At 43.1% G+C, this 13234-nt stretch overlaps 1 protein-coding gene across 1 annotated transcript in view; it reads left to right on the plus strand.

The window, feature by feature from the left end:
* The window catches only part of ZCWPW2 (zinc finger CW-type and PWWP domain containing 2), a 113930-nt gene that overhangs the window by 49263 nt on the left and 51433 nt on the right, over positions 1-13234 (plus strand). Inside the window, exon 5 of the mRNA XM_030549337.1 lies at positions 9126-9187. Coding sequence (XP_030405197.1) covers positions 9126-9187 — 62 coding nt within the window. The remainder of the gene's footprint in view (positions 1-9125; positions 9188-13234) is intronic.

The raw sequence follows: 13234 nt of genomic DNA on the forward strand, positions 1-13234 counted from the left end.
CATTAATAAGTAGTATCCATGTTGGAACTCCAGAATCATATAATATTTCTGTATTTTCAGAAGTAGTCATTGTATCCTTGATGATGCTTCTCCAAGTCCTTTTTTGAGTATTGCAATCAGTGGTTGTGATCAGCTTCTTCTTTGAAGCTACCACCAGAGAGAAAGTCATGGAATCTTGTACATCCATGCACCAGACCTAGTGTATCTTTCTCAAATTGTGCATAAATCTGCTCTGTGGCTGTCATAGCCCTAGATGCATTTGAGACTGGCAACCAATCCATTCCATGACACTGTAATAGTACTGTTCCCAGCCCTCCTTTCAAAGTGTTTGTGGAGAGAGTGATGTCTTTTAATGGGTCAAAAAATTGCACCCTGGAGCTAATAGAACGTGCTTTAAATCATTGAACTTTATTCCATGCTCTGGCATCCATGCCCATTCGGTGACTTTGTGGAAGAGGTGTCTAAAGTGAGTTGTGCAAGCTCACTATTTAAGTCTGAACTTGCTGACATAGTTCAACATGCCTAGCAGCTTTTGAATTCCCTTTTTATTTTCAGGTATCTGCATGATCAGTCTTGCTTGACTCTCTCTAATTCATCAGGCAAGATTCCCTTGGAGGTAGTCTTTCTCCCAAGTATGTTATTTCCTTTGTTTGAAATTGACATTTGGACTTACTCAGTTTAAGATTATTAGCGCTTGCAATTTCCAGTACTCTTAATGTTCAATGGTCGTGCTGCCCCAAATTATTACGTCATCATTATGTCATGCATCTGACGAAGTGGGTTTTAGCCCATGAAAGCTTACACACAAATAAATTTGTTAGTCTCTAAGGTGCCACAAGTACTCCTTGTTGTTCATGTCATCAGTGTACAATTTAACACCTGTTTGACCCTCTTGCATGTGGTTTATTGTAAGGTAAAATAGTTCTGGAACTTAACATATTCCAAAAACAGTCTTAGGAAGCAGTGTCTGCCAAGTGGTGTGTTGAAAGTGTAGATTTTGGTGTCCTCAGTGTCCAAGGAGATCTGTCAAAATCCAGGTGATGCATCTAGTTTGCTGAAGAATTTGTCTTCTGTTGTTTCAGACAACAGTTCACTTCTTGGGGTCTCTCTTTATGTTTTTGTTCAGCTTCTTACTGTCCATACACAGCTATGGTCCCACTTTTTTCTCTACGGTTACTAAGTGAACCCAACTGTTGGTTCTTCTATTATCCAGATGATATCATTTGTTGTGGTGTTTTGCAGTCCTTCTTCTAGCCTCTTTCTTAAGGCTTGTTGAACTTTTCATGTAGCATGAACCACATGTTTTACATCTTCTCTAAACTGTATCTTGTATGTTAGTTGGAAGCATCCATTTCCTGTGACTATATCTTCATATGATGCTATTAATACTTGCTTATCTGGTTCTATATTGTCTGTCTTTCTATGGGTATACATCCTCTTAACTTAAAGACCAAACACTTCATGTATGTAGACCCAAGTCTGATTGCTTGCCTCTGTTTAGTACCCCAAACTCTGTTTTCTTCTTAAAGTGCTTGCCTTAGCGGTATCCGTAAGGTTGGCTGTGGTGCATCCTAGAGTGCTGTGCTCATGTACTGGAATATTAGGCGCTGCCGGCCCTACCCCCTCTGAGTTCCTTCTTACCACCTCTGATGGTTTGTTGGAGCACCTCGTCTTGCATTGCAAGAGCGTTAGTGGTTCTTTACAACCATTGTCTATCTTCTTTATATATGGTTTGTAGGTACTTACTTAGCCATTAAGTTAAATGTTAGGTTAGTTTGGTAGTTAGAGTCCCGGCATGGACTTCGCAGTGGAGTGGGTATGCCCTGTTCCCCCAGCTTTAAACTATGCTTGTCATGCACCAGGCTGATGCATATTAGTGACCCTCACGACAGCTGCTTGAAGTGCTTGGGGGAGTCCCATATAAAGGACAAGTACAAGATTTGTAAGAACTTTCACCCTAGAACCCAGAAGGAGCGGGATATTCGCTTGAGGGTCCTCCTCGTGGAGGCTGTGCTTTGTCCTGCATCGGAGCCCTCCTGCTTGGCCTCCACTCCTAGCACCTTGGCAAAGGTACAGAATGCACTACCAACATCTGGCTCCATCCAGCACCATTCCACCTTGCTGATGCCTAAGAAATGGCAAAAGAAGAATGGCTCCCCGGTACCAGAGGGGAAGGAGGCTTCAGGCAAAGGACCTATGTCAGCATGTGACCAAAGCAGAGCTTCATGGAGGTACCACAGCAGTCGGACCCTCTAGCCCAGCCAGGGATCCAACTCTAACTCCTGGATGTGGCAGCAGACCCCAGCTTCTCCTAAGGCTTTCGTTCCCTGAAGTGGCCCTGGTGACTAAAGAGCAAGAAGGCCAGCTGGCACCGCAGATGCTGCACCAGGGTCAGACTCAAAGACTCCTACATCCAAGGGCAAGTTGATCATGGTACCGCCCCATAGGGCAGTGGAGTATTCTCGATCCCTGGATGGCAGATGTAGATTCCCATTGCCTCGGCCTAGGACCCCAGCACTGCAACCTCGGTCTCTGGTCAGAAGACACTGGTCCCTGACGCTGTGCTCACCCCCTATGAGGTGTGGGACACCGGAGTGGAGACATAGCTCCCCATTCCTTGGTCTTGACCCTCTTGCATCTGGTTTATTGTAAGATAAAATAATTCTGGAACTTAACATATTCCAAAAACAGTCTTAGGAAGCAGTGTCTGCCAAGTGGTGTGTTGAAAGTGTAGATTTTGGTGTCCTCAGTGTCTAAGGAGATCTGTCAAAATCCAGGTGATGCATCTAGTTTGCTGAAGAATTTGTCTTCTGTTGTTTCAGACAACAGTTCACTTTTCCTGCCAGAGATCACCACAGAGCAGGTTAGCATTGCATAGATGGTCTCCCAGGCGTTGGTCTTCACTGGGGAGGAATCGCTTCTAGACGTGGCACCGGTCTCCACCTCTCTAGTACCATTCATCCGGCAGGCACCGATCGTTGCCAGGCACTGATAGGGATTAGTCGACAGACTCGGGCCTCCACAGCACCGCCATGGTTACCAGAGGAGCAATGGTCCAAGTTGGAGCAGGAGCTCAGTCCCTTGCCAAGGAAGGGTGAATCACTGCTAACCCGCGAGACTGACACGGCATCTACAGCAGTGGTAGTGTGGCAGCAGGGACAGTGGCCCACTCAATGGCCATACTGGAATCTGTGGGGCATGCCCATGATGCTGGTCCTGTATTCCTACCATTCCTCCTTGGCCTCCTCGGACAAACTGCCCCGGGCACCGAATTCAACGCAGGGGCAGCACAGCAGGCTCCAACATCTAAGGAGCCATCCCTGGAGAGGGAAGGGAAACCTACCCTTCCCCCTGTGGGGCAGTTGTCATCATTGTCTTCGTCTCCGGACAAAGTGGTGGCCAGCCCTCCCAAATGGGCAGTCCCCTCCACGACTTCAAGGAACACCAGCCCTACGTTAAAAGGATGGCTACCAGTTTGAACTTGGAGACTGAGGAGTTGGCCGAGGAGTCCAACGTCTTTTATGTTATATTCTCCACATGTCATGTCTCAGGAAGTAACTGTTCCTCAAAAAGCCTTACAATCACCTTTTAGTGTGACCATCTGAATTGCAAAATACAAACAAGCATGCCCCATTGTTGAGACCCTTCTACTTCCAGGAGCAATAAACATGTAGAATCATGGTTGAGGAACAAGCAGCCACAGCACTGAACACCATTACTATGTCAAATAATGCCCTTCATTGACACATTGATGGCATTGCAGAAAACTTCCAGAACCAAATGATAGAACATGTTCTAAGAAGAGTCAGTATTTTGCACTGCAGCTTGATGAATCAACAGCCAGCCAGCTTCTGGGTTATGTGAGCTTTGTCGGAGCAGGTATAGTCGTGGAAGAACTTTTATTTAACAGGTCCATTCTCAAACTTTGTCAGAACATGCCAAAATATGTATTTTCAGATTACAATTTTAAAAACCAGGATTAGAGATAATTATATAATTAAACTTTATGTAGTTAAATAAAGTTGCAAAACCATCTGAACTCTAGTGTCCTGAACTCTTGAATCTTGTGTCTTGCGTTGGTTTAAAAAGAAAAGTATTTGGTTGTAGGAAGCCACTTAGTTTTAAAATATCTGTAGGAGTGCCACAGTGCTAAAAAGCTTGAGAACCACAGCTCTATAGCACAGATGCTGCTTGGCTAATATCTAATAACAGATTCTGTTCATTAGCAGTGCAAAACATCTTTCCACCAGTTTTACTTGTGCTGCTAAATGGAAGAGGTTCTCCGTCTGGCCACTGGTTGCCATCCTGGACTACCTACTCACCTTAAACTGTACAAGACTCCCCAACAGCTTTTTAAGACTGCACCTGCTGTTTATCTCTGTTCATCACCCCGCAGTGGAAGACTACACCGCTTTCTTTCAACTAATAGTAGCTAGATTTCTCAACTCATTCCTGTCTACTTCCCAATCAGAGAGACCCTGCCCTCCTAAGACCTTAACATTGTTTTAACAGGATTGGTCAGACCTCTTTTTGAACATTTGGTGACCTGCTGTTTGTACCACCTCTCCATGAAGACTACCTTCCTAGTGGCCATAAAGTTGGCTGAAGGATAGGGAAGGTACAGGGTCTCAAAGCAGGACCACCTTGTACAGTATTCTATAGTATGACTTCATCTGTTATTTATTTATTTATTTATTTATTTATTTGCATTGTGGTTTGACTGTCATCTTAATTATATGATCCATCTACCAGCCTTCTTCTCCAAGCCTGATCCAAGCCTCCACTTAGGGAGAAGCTGAACTTCACATAGTGGGTATTGTCATGGGTCTTTCATACTATTGGTACAGAACAAAGTTGTTCCGGAACGTGCCTAAGATTCTTCCTATCAATTACTGACAGAATGAAGGGTGAATCAGTCTTCTCTCAATGACTGTCAAAATAGTTCTCTGACTGTATTAAACCATACTGTGTGGTGGTTTATGTAGACACACCTGGACAGGTTAGGACCCATTCCACCAAAGCTCACACAGCCTCTACTGCATCACTGCAAAGTTACAAAGAGAATTGCAAAGGAGCTACTTGGAGTTCAATTAGCAGCTTCATTCAGCATTATCATAGAAGATTAGGGTTGGAAGAGACCTCACATGGTCATCCTGCTCAAAGCATTATAGTTAGTATAAGCTATAGATCCATTGTCCTTTTTGACAGAGCTGTCCTGCAGTCATCATTTCAGAAGAATCTGAGCTCTAACATCCAGGATAATGAGTTACTGCTTCTGAGTCACCAGAAGTGGAATATACATGGATGGTCTCTCAAAGATGAAAGAAAGTTACATACCCTACAGTAATTGTAAGATGTATTGTTCACATATATTTCACAACCTGCCTTCCATCCCTGTTTCTGTGGAGTCATTGTCACTGTGAATTCTGTTCTGGGGAAAGAACTGAAGAGTGGCTGCAGCCGCTTCACCCTGTCCTTTAGAACCTAGGCTACAAAGTGCTATAAATCATACAGGGCACAGGCGCAGCTCCAATGGACACTACTATTCAGAAGATTCTGATCTCATGTGCATGGGGCACATGTGCACCAGAGATGTCAACATGTAGTCCAACATTTCAAAGAAGAATAATTACTGGAGCTTAAGTAAACATTCTTTCTTCTCAAGGATCTCTGTGCATTTGCAGACTTGGTGCCACTAGAGGCAAGCTCACGGAACCTCTGATGAAGTCAGAATCTTTTGAAGCTAATGACTTGAGGCATCTGACATCTGAGGCTGTGAGTGCAGTCTCTAATCACTTCTGTTCCTTCTTTTCTACAGTGAAGAATGTTAGGAACCCACTCTCTTAGATCTGCCTAGCAGACACTCTTAGTACCTTACTTTCTTTAGAACTCGTCTGGATACAGGTCACAGTACTACTGAGAGCATGTCTTTGACCGCTGTGTGCCCTTGCTCTGACTCCTGGCACTTTTCTCTTCCTGACCCTTATGAGGCCCGAGACAGAAAGAACTGTTCTTTGAGAGTTACTCCTGTGCATTCACACAGAGCTCTCCTCTTAGAGTATGATGCTGCAGGAGAAGGTACTGAAGCAGTTGGTGGGGGCAATACACTCTCAGATGTCAAACACTTATGTCTCCAAGGGGCATTCACGCAGGCCCACAGCTTTGGTAAAGATTCTGGTAGCCTGGTACTGGGGCTGCCAAGTGCACATGGGCAGAGGTGACTCTTGAAGAGTTACCCATCAGTAATCTCTCTCTCTCTCTCTCTCTGATAAGGAATTCCCAACACTGACTCACACCGTTCAGAAGCTCTGCTGTGAGATGCTATTTGAATTCTGCTGATTCACTGAGGCAAGTGTAGCTCATTGAGTCCACTTGGGAGAGTTGCTCTCTAGAGAGAAGCAACTGGAGTTTAGTATACTGAGATCGGTTTAGGGACCTTAGAAATAGCTAATCTTTGGTATAAAGCTTAGGCTGAGGTTTACATATTTGTTGGCATCTGCTCCAGGAAGGTGACAAAAGGTACTCTAAGAAGATGATTTCAATGGAACTATATTGATTTACACCAGTGTCAGATCTGGCCCAACAAGAGTAGGTTCTTTTTAGAGCAGGGTGGGAACTGCCCATCCAAAGTGTTGCACCTTTGAGGGTCCATACCTGTATGAGAAGTTCATGCATTAAAGTTTCACACCAACATTACTTGATTTCTTCAAGTATAGGTCCTACACATCTGTGTACTAGAGGTAAGTTGTATGCAACATCATTATAGCAGTGTAGGTCCCAGGTTATTCGAGAGGCAACATGGGTGAGGTAATATCTTTTATTGGATCAATTTCTGTGGGCAAGAGACACAAACTTTGTCTCTTTCACGCACAGAATTTGGTCCAATAAAAGATATTACCACACCCATTTTGTGTCTACTGGAGAGACAATGGCAGTTCTGAATATACTGATGTCCCTCTTAGTCTTTTTGTATCTGAAAACATGTCTAGATTCCAGTGGACCATCAAGCAAACTACCTCTAGGCATCCCTCCTCGCTTGTTGCAAAATAGCGGAAAAACATGATCCCAAGAGAACAAAATCTTCTGTAGGCCCTTCATACTGGGTCTCTGGATCAGGGAGAGTTGTTCAGTTCTCCCTGTGGTAGAGGAAATCAGTGGTAAACCTTTTTGTTACTTATCTGAACAATGAATTACCTGTGTTCTGTTGATACCCAGAGAAGATAGTTTTAACAAAATTTGCCTTCTCTGTCCTTCACAGGTAAGTCTATCAGTTCTTCTGATAGCAAACTACGAAAGCTGAGGTGTCAAAAAAAAAAAAAAAAAAAAAAGGAAAGAAAGACACTTGGCCTGTAATTGTTAATCAGTTTAAAAATAAAGTGTGAGCTACAGACTTTTAAATAAGTTTGTAAACATAACTTCTGGAATATTATTGTTTTATGCTGTGTATATTTTCATTAATGAAATTTATTATGGAATAAGCTAAAGTTCTTATACACAGGTTGTAAACAATATTACTTGGATTTGTGGCAAAGTATAGGCAGCCTTTTATAAAAGGAATTTTTAAAATATTCAGGTTTCAGTGGTAGCCATGTTAATCTGTATTACCAAAAAACATGAGGAGTCCTTGTTGCACTTTAGAGACTAACAACTAACTTATTTGGGCATAAGCTTTTGTGGGCTAGAACCCACTTCATCAGATGTATGAAGTAAAAAATACAGGAGCAGATATAAATACATCTCCCTGTATTTTATTTAAATCGGCTCCCTGTGGCTGTGGTTCGCCATTCCCAGCCCATTGGCTGGAAAAGGCAAACCACGGACACTGAGATCTGAGGGGCCCTGTGCCTGTGAACGCTCCAGGTAGACAAAACATCCAGGCTCGCTAGTGGCTTATTCTAATGGGCCAAGAGCCAAAGTTTGCCAACCCCTGAAGTATAGGGTTGGCTTATTAAAGGGTCATTTGGTTTTTGCTATTTTTACCTAGCCATCTTCGGCAGTCAGCGTATAAATAAACAGGCTAATGAACGAATATATATGGTAAACTTAATTTCCCCAATACTAATTTCTCCCTACTGTTATTTACACCATCTTGTCAATTGTCTGTAATAGGCCATTCTCCTACCACTTCAAAAGTTATTTTTCCTCCCTTGGTATCCTGCTGTTAATTGATTTAACTGGTTTGCCTGACCTAATACTGGTAAAGTACCCCCATCCTTTCATGTATTTATACCTGCTCCTGTAATTTTTACTTCATACATCTGATGAAGCCCACGAAAGCTTATGTCCAAATAAATGTGTTAGTCTCTAAGGTGCCACAAGGACTCCTTTTTTTTTTTTTTTTAAATATTCAGTTACTCTACTCTATTTACTGTTCCTCAGTCTCAAAATTGTGTTTCTATAGGCAACAACTCAAGTGACTAAACTACAAATATTTAAGTAACATACCTATTGATGAAACATTGTACTATGTAACACACACTTACTGGCCCACATTTTAAATTACTTAGAGGTCTGACAGTAGTGACCACATCTGAGATGGAATGTTCATATAATGAATGCTTTCTTTAGGGAAGAGAGACAGTGCTCATAACGAAATCTTAATATCTATATCAGATTGCATACAGATCTCCTAAAAGGATGGAGATTTGAGCAATCCATTAAGAAACTATAGAACTTATAGTTAGAGATAATCCATTCCTTGTTAAGAAGAAAGTTTATATATGGCAGTTTCGTAATGTATGGTATGTTTGAGAACAGTTTAACATCTTGGTTCATACCTTTATTCAAGAAGAATCTATCTTTGTTTCTACCCTGATATGTATAATCTATTTTGTGGTAGTAAATACACAGAAACAGTGTAAAGAACCCAATGTTTATTTGGGTAATATATTGTGGATACAAATTGTTCCCACAAGAGACTCTTTTTTGAAAATCAGAGTCAAAATGATTTCATACAAACCCTTTGATTATTGTAATATTAATATGACCTACTAAAATCAATTATGACTGTAATGTTCTATATTTCAATAGTGTAAATATGTTTATAAACAATTACAACAATTTATATTCTATTTGCCAAGAATAATATTCAATATTTATTTGTATTGGTTTCACAATTTTTTCAGGGGCAGGAGTGTTAGAGGATAAAACAGAAGCCAGTAATGACACAGTGGTATCCAAGAGAAGAGTAAGACCTTATTTTTTAAAATACAAGCTTACATGATCAATTCCTATTTCCTTTTTGATTAAAAAGCCATATGCAAGACATTTTTTCAAACTCATTTTTGAAATATTATGTCAGTTTAGCCACTGTCAACTATTTTTAGGTCCTCAAATTTTCATGTACTTGAAAAAATGATTCTTCTTTCCAAAGTTCAGTCATGCCTTTACTATTTTTTGGTAGGAGTAGTAAAAGTATTATTTGCAACTGATACACTACTGCAATGATTCAGGTGTTTTATTCTCAAGTAATCTACAAGTGAATATTAAAAACAATTGTAATATGATTTCAGTCATGTGTTTTAGTGCCCATAAGGTGAAATTAAAACTTCTGGCTGGTACGTCTATGTCTGTTTTATAAGTTTCATCATATCATAGAAATGTTGGACTGGAAGGGAGCTGAGAGGTCATCCATTCCAGACCCCTGTGGTGAGGCAGGACCAAGTAAACTTGGACCATCCCTGACAGGTGTTCATACAACCTGTTCTTAAAAACCTCCAGTTATGGAGATTTCACAACCTCACTTGGAAGCCTATTACAGAGCTTAACTGCTCTTACAGTTAGGAAAATCTTTCAAATATATACCTAGAGAGATTTTCCTTGGTGCAGATTAAGTCCGTTACTTCTTGTACTACCTTCAGTGGACATGGAGAACAGTGGATCATCCTCCTCTTTATAACACCTCTTAATGTATTTGAAAGCTTTATCAGGTCCCCCCTCAGGCCTGGTCTACACTACGCGTTTATATCGAATTTAGCAGCGTTAAACCGATTTAACCCTGCACCCGTCCACACAATGCAGCCCTTTGTATCGATATAAAGGGCTCTTAAAACCAATTTCTGTACTCCTCCCCGATGAGGGGAGTAGCACTGAAATCGGTATTGCCATGTCGGATTAGGGTTAGTGTGGTCGCAATTCGAAGGTATTGGCCTCCGGGCGGTATCCCACAGTGCACCATTGTGACTGCTCTGGAAAGCAATCTGAACTCGGATGCACTGGCCAGGTAGACCGGAAAAGCCCCGCGAACTTTTGAATTTCATTTCCTGTTTGCCCAGCATGGAGCGCTGATCAGCACGGGTGGCCATGCCGTCCCAAATCCAAAAAGAGCTCCAGCATGGACCGCATGGGAGATACTGGATCTGATTGCTGTATGGGGAGACAAGTCTGTTCTATCAGAGCTCCGTTCCAGAAGATGAAATGCCAAAGCATTTGAAAAAATCTCCAGGCTATGATAGACAGAGGCCACAGCAGGGACTCAACACAGTGCTGTGTGATAAGCATAATGGAAAGCCAAAGAATCAAATGGACGCTCATGGAGGGAGAGAGTGGGGACTGAGGACTCGAGCTATTTCACAGTTCCTGCAGTCTCCAAAAAGCATTTGCATTCTTGGCTGAGCTCTCAATGCCTGAAGGGTCAAAAACATCGTCGCCAGTGGTTCAGGGAATATGTCGTCAATTTACCCACCCCACCCCCCGCTCCCAAAGAAAAGGGAAAAAAATTTTCTCACCTCTTTTCAATGTCACCGTATGTCTACTGGATGCTGCTGGTAGACGGGGTGCTACAGCGCGAAACAGCAGCATCCTGTCCCCTCTCCTCCCTGTGGCAGACAGTATGGTACAATATGACTGATAGCCGTCCTTGTCATCATCCTGTGAGTGCTCCTGGCTGGCCTCAGTGAGGTCAGCTGGGGGCGCCTGGGCAAAAATGGAAATGACTCCCGGTCACTCCCTTCTTTAAGCTTTGTGTCCTGGAGATTCAGTCCTGGCAGATGGTGCAATAGGGCTGGTAATGGTCCTCATCATAGCAGCTGGAGGCTGAGCTCCTCTCCCCCCCCCTTAATGAGTAATGGAGATGTCCTGCCTGGAATATCGTAGCAGCTGGAGGCTGCCTCCCCCTCATTTTATCTCACTAAAAAGTCAGTGTTTCTTATTCCTGCGTTCTTTATTACTTCATCACACAAATGGGGGGATAACTGCCTCCGTTGCCCAGGAGGAGTGTGGGAGGAGGGAAACAATGGGTGGGATTGTTGTAGGGGCACCCCTTAGAATGGCATGCAGCTAATCATTTCTGTGGTATATCTGGGGCTCTGACCTGGAGCGGCTGTGCTCTCTGGTTCTCGAGTAAACTTGCTCTGTATTCTAGGCAGGACTGCCTCTATTTTTAGACAAAACATAAGAAGGGGATGACCTGGGAAGTCATTCCCATTTTTGTCCATGAGCCCCCGGCCGACCTCAGCGAGGCCAGCCAGGAGCACCCATGACAGCAGTGGACGGTACAATATGACTGGTAACCATCATTGCCAATTTCTAAAGCAGCAGATGGTGCAATAGGGCTGGTAACCCTCTCTGCTACCTTGCAAAGGCAAATGAATGCTGCTGTGTAGCACTGCAGTACCGCGTTTGTCAGCAGCATCCAGTACACATACAGTGACAAAAGGCTAAACGGGGTCCATGGTTACTATGCTATGGCATCTGCCAGGGCAATCCAGAGAAAAAGGGCACAAAATGATTGCCTGCAGTTGCTTTCACGGAGGAAGGATTGAGTGACGACATTTACCCAGAATCACCCACAACACTGTTTTTGCTCCATCATGCATTGTGATCTCAACCCAGAATTCCAATGGGTGGGGGAGACTGCGGGAACTATGGGATAGCTACCCACAGTGCAACGCTCCGGAAATCGACACTAGCCTCGGTACATGGACGCACAGCACCGAATTAATGTGCTTAGTGTGGCCACGTGCACTCAACTTTGTACAATCTGTTTTAAAAAACTGGTTTCTGTAAAATCGGAATAATCTCATAGTGTAGACATACCTTCAGTTTTCTTTTCTCAAAAAGAAACATGCCCAATGTTTTTAACCTTTCCTCTAGGTTAGGTTTTCTAAGCCTTATCATTTTTGTTGCTCTTCTCTAGACTCTTCAGTTTGTCCACATCTTTCCTAAAGTGTAGTGTTCAGAATTGGACTCAGTACTCCAGCTGAGCCTCACCAGTGCCAAGTAGAGCAGGACAGTTGCCTCCCGTGTATTAGATACAAGATGCATGTTCATACACCCCCAGGGCCGGCGCTTTCATTAGGCCACCCTAGGCGGTCGCCTAGGGTGCCAGTATTCGGGGGGTGGCATTTTGTGTGCTCCCCATGAGGCGCACGGGAGCTTCCGGTTCCGCTCCTGTTGCCCCGCCGAAGAAGGACCTTCTGCCTACGTGCCGCGGAAAACAGCGGCAGGCAACTGAGCAGCTCAATGACTGCTGCTGTCACCTGCGGCATTTCGGTGGAGGGTCTTTCTTCGGCGGCGCAATGGGAGTGGAACCGGAAGCTACCGCGCACCCCGTGGGGAGCACACAAAATGCCGCCTCCCCAAATTCTGCCTAAGGCGCCAGAAACTCTGGTGCCACTCCTGTACACCCCAGAATATTAGCCTGTTCCACAACTGCATCAGGTTGTTGACTCATTCAGTTTGTGATCCACTGTAACCCTCAGATCCTTTTCAGTAGTATTACATCATAGCCATTTATTCCCCATTTTGTAGTTGTGCATTTGATTTTCCTTCCTAACTTTCCACTTGTCTTATTGATTTCAGACCAATTTTCTAATTTGTCAAGCTCCTTTTGAATTCTAATCCTCTCTTCCAACCACTCCCACCGTCGTGTTATTTGCATATTTATAAGAATACTCTCTATTCTGTTGTCCATGTCATTAATGAAAATATTGACTAGCACTAACCCCTGCTGGACTCCACTAGATAAAACCTCTCAGCAAACTATTGATATCTATTCAGAGTACAGAGTTTCAACCAATTGTGCAACCACATTACAATAATTTCATCTAGACCACATCTGTACTCCCTTGTTGGTTTATTATTATTCACCCCTCTGAGTTACATATGAATGTGTTCTAACAACTGGGATATAAAGTTCCTTATTTATGTATATATATGCATGTTAAAATTGGTTATACTATGTGTTACAGGTTGCCTTTCTAGCATTTGATAAGTCTTTACTAAATGCTAGAAA

This window comes from Gopherus evgoodei, chromosome 2, assembly GCF_007399415.2.
Source record: "Gopherus evgoodei ecotype Sinaloan lineage chromosome 2, rGopEvg1_v1.p, whole genome shotgun sequence".
NCBI lineage: Eukaryota > Metazoa > Chordata > Testudines > Testudinidae > Gopherus > Gopherus evgoodei.